Below are 8,602 nucleotides of genomic sequence, written 5' to 3' on the forward strand. Positions count from 1 at the left end.
CTTTAAGACATGTGGACTTCAACTCCCAGAATTCCCCAGTCAGTCACGTAAGGTAACTTTCTTAATAGATGGTGGGTATGCAGTAAGCATAATATATCTTGACTTCAGCAAAGTGGGGGGAAAAATAATCCATGACAAGCTACATTGATAAATGGGTTAAAGGGATAGATGACATGACAATTAAATGGGAAACTGACATAAATAGGGCTAGATGGCATGACAATTAATTGGGGAATGGATATGCTGGCTGGGGAATTCTGGGAGTTGAAGTCCACCCATCTTAAAAGTTGAGAAACACTTAGATGAATATAAATATCCAGACATCAAGGCAATGTGGAATATAATTTACTGTGGATAATGACACTTGTTATCTAGGATTACTAAACTCGTGTTTCTAGTCCTCATGATTTAAAGTTTGCAACTACCGGGCGACCATGACGCTTCTGGTTATTTATGATTGCTAAACTAGTGTTTCTAGTCCTCATGTCTTAAACTTTGCAACTACTGGGCGATCATGATGCTTCTTGTTATTTATGATGACTAAACTAATTTAAACTAGCGTTTCTAGTTTGGTCCTCATGACCTAAAAACTTTGCAATTACTGCTGCGTTCATGACATTATTTATGATTATTAAACGAGCGTTTCTAGTCCTCATGTTTTAAACTTTGCAACTACCAAGCGATCATTAAACATGAAGAAAAAAAGAAAAGAAAAGAGAAGCAATCCGATTGAGTTTCCAGAAGTCAAAGAGCATTCGTTTCTTCAAAGGATACAATCCTTTTCCTTCCCTTATTCAGCAGAAAAAATTGGGGATTTCTTGCAATCTCTTCTAGTTCACCCACCAACCCATCCATCCCTCTTTGCAGGTCCCACCTAAAAATAGCCGAATTTCCCTCACCCTCTAATCTTCCTCCCCCTATTAATATTATTATTATTATTATTATTAGCAGAAAAGCAGATTTTCCCCGATGGTCAAAACGTTATCAAATTCAAGGTAACAAATCATCATCTGCCTTCGGCGTCGTTGTGTGGCTTCGTCATTAAATGGAGACGCTGTTCTGGACCAGCGAAGGGTTGAGATAGTGGTAGCCGATGGGTAAACCTTGATTCCTTTCTTCGATTTCGTTGGATATGGCCGCCAGGTGTTTCTGGAAATCGGAAATGAGGTTTTTGGGCATCTCCTCGGTGAAATGTTCTTCGGGGTAGTGGCCCAGAGGTCTCTGGAAGGAGAAAATGATGGAGACCGTCACTTACGGAAGTGCAACCCAACAAATCTTCAAAGCCACAGACTGAGCTTGTAAAAAAAAATACACAGGATGTAAAATATGGCTAACGTCTTATTATTATTATTTTTTTTCCTGCTAATCTGCACATTTTTGGAGGCATCTACCTGTCAGGGTTCCGACGGATGCCCTAATTAAATCATGAGTCTCGAGCCAAGCTTCAAAAGAAATCCAGTTACTTATTAGGAGCTTCATGTCGGCAATTCCCAAGTGAAGCCAGCTCTGACCCTACGTAATTTACGCTCCAATTATGACCCTGTTTCCTCCGTCCCCCCCCCCCCAGAGTGTGTCATCAATCACATTCGCCAACGGAGCAGTTTCGTGGGTTGTAGAAGTCACTCCCCTCCAGCTGCCGCAGGTAACCCTGGGAGACAGCCTTGAGAGAGATAAGCCTGGAATGTGCATCTGTCTTTGGCTACTGTGCAGTTTCGCTGAGGGACTTTCAAGAAAAGATTGGACTGCCATTTGTCAGAAATGTTATAGGGTCTCCTGCTTGAGCGGGGACCTTATAGATGACCTATAAGGTCCCTTCCAACTCTGTTAATCTGTTAATGACAACTCGAGAGCAGGCCAGGGATGCTTTGCGAGTTGACACTATCATTTCAGAAACAACTGAATCCAGAAAGGTCAAAGGCCAGAATGTTACCGCTTGCTAAAATTTTTGAATCCCATCCCTGGACATAAGGCCATCGTTCTATTGACTTTCTCTGTCTTTGTTATCATCTTCTGACTCTTAGGTCCACTTACCAGGTCTCCTGGCTCATAGCTGACGATGGACAGCAGGGACAATAAGGCACAGGTGGAGTTGACTTCAGGAAAGGTCTCTAAGATGCTTTTCAAGGAGGCCGTGCCTTTGACTGTTGGTGGAGGCTGTCTCAAAGTGGCCGGCGTGTTGGGCATCCAGGCAGCAAAGTCAAACTGTCACAACACACAAGGAACACAAAATTAGAAGGTCTACAGAAGGTAGGGTGGCATCTCAGCTGTTGTGTCCAGCACATGGAGAAGATCTAAGGCAGGAATGGTGGAACTCAACGTGAAGGACAAGGTTGTTCCCAAGGAAATCAGCAGCAGGAAGCCATGAAACTAAGGTTGAAAAGCAAGTTTGGACCAAGAGTAGACCCAGAGAACCTGAAATTTGAGGTTCTACAGATGGTAGGGCAGTATCTTGGCTGTGTGTCCAGCAAATGGAGAAGATCTAAGGCAGGAATGGGAGAACTCAATATGAAGGACAAGGTTGTCCCCAAGCAAATCAGCAACAGGAAGCTGAAAACCAAGGTTGGACCAAGATTAGACCCAAGGAACACAAAATTAGAAGTTCTACAGCTGGTAGGATGGCATCTTGGCTATCTGTCCAGCAAAAGGAGAAGATGTAAGGCAGGAATGGGGGAACTCAACATGAAGGACAAGGTTGTCCCCAAGGAGATCAGCAGCAGGAACTAAGGTTGAAAGGCAAGGTTGGACCAATAATAATCCTAAGGAACCCAAAATTAGAAGTTCTACAGAAGGTAGGATGGCATCTTGGCTGTCTGTCCAGCAAACGGAGAAAATTTAAGGCAGGAATTAGGGAACTCAAGTGAAGGACAAGGTTGTCCCCAAGCAGATCAGCAACAGGGAGCTCAAAACCAAGGTTGGACTAGGAATAGACACAATGATCCCAAAATTAGAAGTTCTACAGAAGGTAGGGCAGTATCTTGGCTGTGTGTCCAGAAAATGGAGAAGATCTAAAGCAGGAATGGGGGAACTCGACATGAAGGACAAGGTTGTCCCCCAAGGAGATCAGCAGCATGAAGCTCAAAACCAAGGTTGGATGAAGAATAGACACTAGGAACACAAAATTAGAAGTTCTACGGAAGGTACCACACCAATATCTGTGCGGAAGTTCTACAGTAGTTACGACGGCAAATGGAGAAGATCTAAGATAGGAATGGGGGAACTCTCAACCTGACAGACAAGGTTGCCCCCAAGGAGATCAGCAGCAGGAAGCCATCAGACTAAGGCTAGAAGGCAAGGTTGGACCAAGATTAGACACCAGCAGGTGTGAAGACATTAATCCGAGGCTAAGTCGTTTTGGAATGCAAATCTACGATCACACCCAGCCCTCAGAAGTTCTCAGGAAAACAGCTTGGAAAATAAATGTGTTTTGTCAGACAAGTGGTTTTTTTTTTTGGTTCTTTTCCAAACAACAACCCCCGAAGCCCAGTGTGAGTGTACTGTGGGGTTGTATTTGTGATACTAAGACACGGTCTAGTGCAATATTGAGAACTTCCTGCCATCCCGAAATGTGCAGGAAGGGGACGTAGCAAAACAGACATCTCTTCCTCTTCTTGACGTTGAAGGAGATGTTGAAGGACTCTCGGTAGCTGTAACTTTAAGACACGTGGACTTCAACTCCCAGAATTCATGCATGGCTGGCTGGAGAATTCTGAGAGTTGAAGTCCACACATCGGAATGGATGTGTGGATAGAAAAGAAATATGAATAAAAGTTGATAGATAAATGATATAGATAATAGAAAGTTAAATGAGGGATAAGACAAAAAAGAAACAGAAACTTGGATCACACCAGAGTAAATGGAAAAGGGAGATGGTGTGGGGAAGAAAGAAGATTATAAATATAAATGTACAATTATGAAATGATAGATTGGATAAAATGGGAAAGAAATCGAAAAGAAAGTATATACTATTAGAAAATTGGAGTTGCTCGGATACCAAATAAGGGAAATATTGCACAACAAAGAAAGGTAAAAGGAGGAGAGGGAGAGGGAGGAATGGAAGAAAGGGGAAGGAGAGAAGGGACAAGAGCAGAGGAGAAGGTGAGAAAGGGGGGAAAGAGGGGAGGAGTGGGGGAGAGGAAGGGGAAATAAGGGAGGAGAGGAGAGGAGGAGGAAGAAAGTAGAAGAGGAGAGGAGGGAGGGAGGGGAAAGAAAGAAGAAGGAGAAGAAGGTTTGTTGTGAAAAGAGGGAAAAGAAAGGGTAGAAGAGCAACCCCAAATGTGATTAAAATGTCTTATTTTTATGCGTTCGTTAGAAAAAATATGTATGATCAATTATGGATAATTAGATAAATAATTATCCTTCAGAGGATCATTAGAACTGCAGAAAAAACAATGGCTACCAACCTGCCTTCCATGGAGGACCAGTATACCGCACAAGTCAAAAAGAGGGCCATGAAAATATCTACAGACCCCTCGCATCCTCGACATAAACTGTTTCAACTCCTACTCTCAAAATGAGGCTATAAGGTGCTGCACACCAGAACAACTAGCTAGACACAAGGACAGTTTTTCCCCGAACGCCATCACTCTGCTAAACGAATAATTCCCTCAACACTGTTAAACTATTTACTAAGTCTGCACTACTATTAATCTTCTCATCCTTCCCACCACCCATCTCCTCCCACTTATGACTGCATGACTGTAATTTTGTTGCTTGTATCCTTACGATTTATATTGTTTCCCGATTGCTTATTTCTACCCTACGACTATCATTAAGTGTTGTACTTTACGATTCTTGATGAACGTATCTTTTCTTTTTATGTACACTGAGAGCTTAGGCACCAAAGACAAATTCCTTGTGTGTCCAATCACGCATGGCCAATTAAAAAAAAAGAAATCTATAAGAGAATGTACATTTACAATATGTGTATAAAAATAAAAATAAAAAACTTTTTTTTTTTAAAAAAAGGAAAGTTCCCAACGTTGGGGAAACACCACTCAATAGCAAGTTTTGCAAATCTTGCTTAATCCCAGGGACGAAGGAGGAACATTAGAAGAAGTAAAACCCACCCACCCGCCGAAGGAATTGCCTACCTGTCCGCTGTTGACTGCCGAATGCCGTGCAGAGCAGTTGAAGATAACCATGGTAAGAAACTTGATCAACTCAGCTCTGCTGTCGAAAGCGGATGGAACACCTGTTGGAGGATGGACAGGACGTCAGGTATTGTCCAGCGGTGAGTTTCACATTTTGTTACTACCTTCTCCACATGCTCCCGGCCTTCTGTGCGTGCACTTTGCTCACGCGCGTGCCTTCCGTGCATGCACCCGGCCTCAAAACATGCCTGAATAGGATGGCATAGAGCCAGGGCAGATCCTCGATTTCTGTTATCGGTTCGCAATACCACCTCTGGTATTGTCCACCGAAGTTGTATTGATCAGGAAGACACATGACTGGTTGAGGTCCGCCAGCAGCCTGCAAAGCTGGTAACAGAGTCGGACAGTGAGGAGGCTGGGAAGGAACATGGGTCAGTCCTGGACTTTGGGGAAGGCCCGGACGAGGGCTCTGTGTCGGAGGCAGAGATGGGGCCAGGGCCATCTGGGAGCGATGCACGGACTCCGGAGCCCCCAGAGTCAGAGAGCAGAGAGGCAGAGGAACAGGAGGAGCCTGTTCCTTGTGCGCGCATGCCCAGAGTGTCCAGAAGGCAAGAGTAGCTAAAGCAAAAGGGACGACTCGGGAGTAAGGCCAGGAGATGATTGGCCCCTCCCAGAAGGCTTAAAAGAGAAACAAAGGCCTTTTGCAGAGAGCAACGTTGCTAACTCTGTTTCCAGTTGGCATCTCTTGTTTGTTTCTGAACTCCGTGGGGCTTTGCCAAGTAAGGCCTTTGGCAGGGTGTCAAAGAAGATAAAGGTTGGTGATTATCCCAAAGGACTTCTTTTGCAACTAATTGGGACTCAACTGGGAATGAACGTAATTCTCAGCTGTTACAATAAAATCGGGGTTTTTTGGGACTAATTGTGTCTTGTAATGACTCAGTAAGCCTAGGTCACAACAGGACCCTCATCATACAATTGTCACAAAACCAGTATCTGACAGAGGAAGGGGAGGTCCACGAGACCCAAGAATCCTGAAGGAGGCATTTGGCAGAGCTTTCCCAAAATGAGAATTCATCGAGAAATTGTCAGTCTAAAATGTCTACGGAGATTCTCAAATCATCCAGGTCACGGTTGCCCCAAAGGTGCTTTTTTTCAAGAGGCCACTGGACTTGCTTTGTTTTTCCTTGAAGAGGTTTCGCTTCTCATCCGAGAAGCTTCTTCAGTTCTGAAGAAGTGATCTCTTTTGCTCTGAAGAACTGAAGACGCTTCTCGGAGGAGAAGCGAAACCTCTTCAAGGAAAAAATAAAGAAAGGCCTCTTGAAAAAGCACCTTTGGGACTTTTGACCTCACAAACACACTCACACACACAAAACCAGTATCTGACAATCTTCTAAAGAAGAGGAGAAGGAGAGACCACCACGAGGCCAAGAATTCTGAAGGAGGCATCTAAGACACCTTCCCAGGAAGTGACAGTTTGCCAAGAAACCTTCTAACCCTTCACAAAAACCAGTATCTGAAAGTCTTCTAAACTGGTTTATCTGTTTGGGATTATTATATATTTTTTTTTTTAGTTTGCCAGCTGTTCTCTTAATCATCAGCTTTGCTAATTAAAGAGTGGGAACAAAGTTGGGACTCATCAAACATATATAATGAGGTGGTACTCTATGGAAGTATTCTTCAAACTCAGCAAATTGAAGCGGTGTGGACTTCAATTCCCAGAATTCCCCAGCCGAATGGGGGAATTCTGGGAGTTGAAGCCCCCATCTCTTAAAAGTTACTGAGGTTGAGAGGATCATGGCTCTGTGGGGTTCAAGTAACATCTGGATGCCTACATCTGCTGAGCCTCAACCATGCAGTGACCAGTTCCTGAGGATCAAGGTAGTTGAAAACACAACACAAGAACCACACCGCACAGTGTAAAAAAAGAGATAATTCCCCTCACTCTGAGGTGAGAGCGTGGAAATCTTGTAAAATGTTGCACATGGGCAGAGGGGGGTTTCATATAATTTTACCACCGGTTCGCTGCGGGTCACCGGAACTGGTTCAAACCGGCTGAATACCACATAGGGACATAATCAGGGGTGAAAATCGACCGGATCAGACCGGCTCGGGCGAACTGGTAGAGACGATTTGAATCAGTTCGCCGAACCGGTAAAAATCACCCCTGGTTGGCCACTCCCACCCCCATCTGCTCGCCCGGTCGCCGCTCACCTCTTCCGGCCACTGCAGCCTGTCCCCCTAATGTAGTCCCCGGGAGGGAGGGGGCCAGGAGGTGGACCATAAAGGGAGCAGCAGCTCCGCTGTGAATGGAGGGAGGGAGAAACGTTCGGCTTCTCTCCACCACAGCATCCACCATGAGCCCTTCTGGTGCTCATACACACGTTTTTTCCTACCGGGTTCTGTGGGCGTGGCTTGGTGGTGGTGGAGGTCATGTGACTGAGTGGGCGTGGCCATGAGTGAGATCGATTTGGCCACACCCACTCAGTCACAGGACACCCCCCTCACCCCCACCAAGCCACGGCCACAGAACCGATAGGGAAAAATTTGAATGTCACATAATGTCATGTAACGTCGGCATCACTGAGAACATCAGGCCCATATATCTTCTTCTGACACATGTCCAACCAAGGGATGTATTATTCAGTTTGGTTTGTCCGTGTAATTTTCATTTCTCTAGAAACCCTGGAATCTGGGTAGAGGAAGGAAGAAGGGGAGCACCGATCTCTGGTGGATCTACCGCCAAGATAGTCAAGCCGAGGTCTTCTTCCTTTTAGCAGAAAGCATTAGGAGCATCAACGTGGATGGTGCACCTTCTTCCAGACAGTTATTTTGTACGTTCAACACAGAGAACCGTTCTGGAACCCATCTCCAAGTAGAGATGGTGTGGAGGAAACCAACTTTGTTCCCTCTATGTGGATTTGATCTTCTAGCTAAGGAATCCAGAGAGGTCCTCAAGAGAGACCGGGATGGGTGACGGCTGGTGGCAAACCTTACCTGAAGATTCTCTACTCAAGAAAGCTTCTGTGAAGATCTCATGTATCCAGGCTTGTAGTTCAGAGTCCTCCTTTACGGCGTCATTGGATTTGTAGTAGAATTCAACAATGCCAGAGACGAATCTGAAAATCACCGAAGCAAAATGGAGTTTTATTTGTGATCCTAAATCCCAGAAAGTCCTTGGAGTTCTGACCGCAGCCCGAAGAACAGAAAATTGACAAATGTATCCATCCCATTTTGTATTTTGGAGAAGCTCCGTTTACTGTCCTCTGAGAATGTTGCAAAGTGAGGGGAGAACTTCCAGAGGAAGGGGAGGTCCATGAGACCCAAGAATCTTGAAGGGGACATCTGGTAGAGCTTTCCCAAAAAATGAGAATTTGCGGAGAAACCTTCTGACGACACTAAATGTCTATGGAGATTCTCAGTCATCCAGGCAGGGATGGGATTCAGCCGGTTCGGGCGAATCAGATGTTAATTTTAATCTGATTTGTTGAACTGGTAGTTGCAAGGACTGGCTG

General features: G+C 44.9%; 1 protein-coding gene across 1 annotated transcript in view; it reads right to left on the reverse strand.

Annotated features, from left to right (window-relative positions):
• Positions 1-329: 329 nt before the first annotated feature.
• The window catches only part of LOC132709327 (hydroperoxide isomerase ALOXE3-like), a 34,732-nt gene continuing 26,459 nt past the window's right edge, over positions 330-8,602 (reverse strand). The window contains exons 11-14 of the mRNA XM_087891631.1: positions 8,085-8,206; positions 5,091-5,191; positions 2,032-2,202; positions 330-1,221 (exon numbers count right to left, since the gene is read on the reverse strand). Coding sequence (XP_087747757.1) covers positions 1,042-1,221; positions 2,032-2,202; positions 5,091-5,191; positions 8,085-8,206 — 574 coding nt within the window. The 3' untranslated portion in view covers positions 330-1,041. The remainder of the gene's footprint in view (positions 1,222-2,031; positions 2,203-5,090; positions 5,192-8,084; positions 8,207-8,602) is intronic.

The sequence above is a fragment of the Pantherophis guttatus genome, chromosome 4, assembly GCF_059756535.1.
Source record: "Pantherophis guttatus breed Tessera chromosome 4, ASM5975653v1, whole genome shotgun sequence".
Classification (NCBI taxonomy): Eukaryota; Metazoa; Chordata; class Lepidosauria; order Squamata; family Colubridae; genus Pantherophis; species Pantherophis guttatus.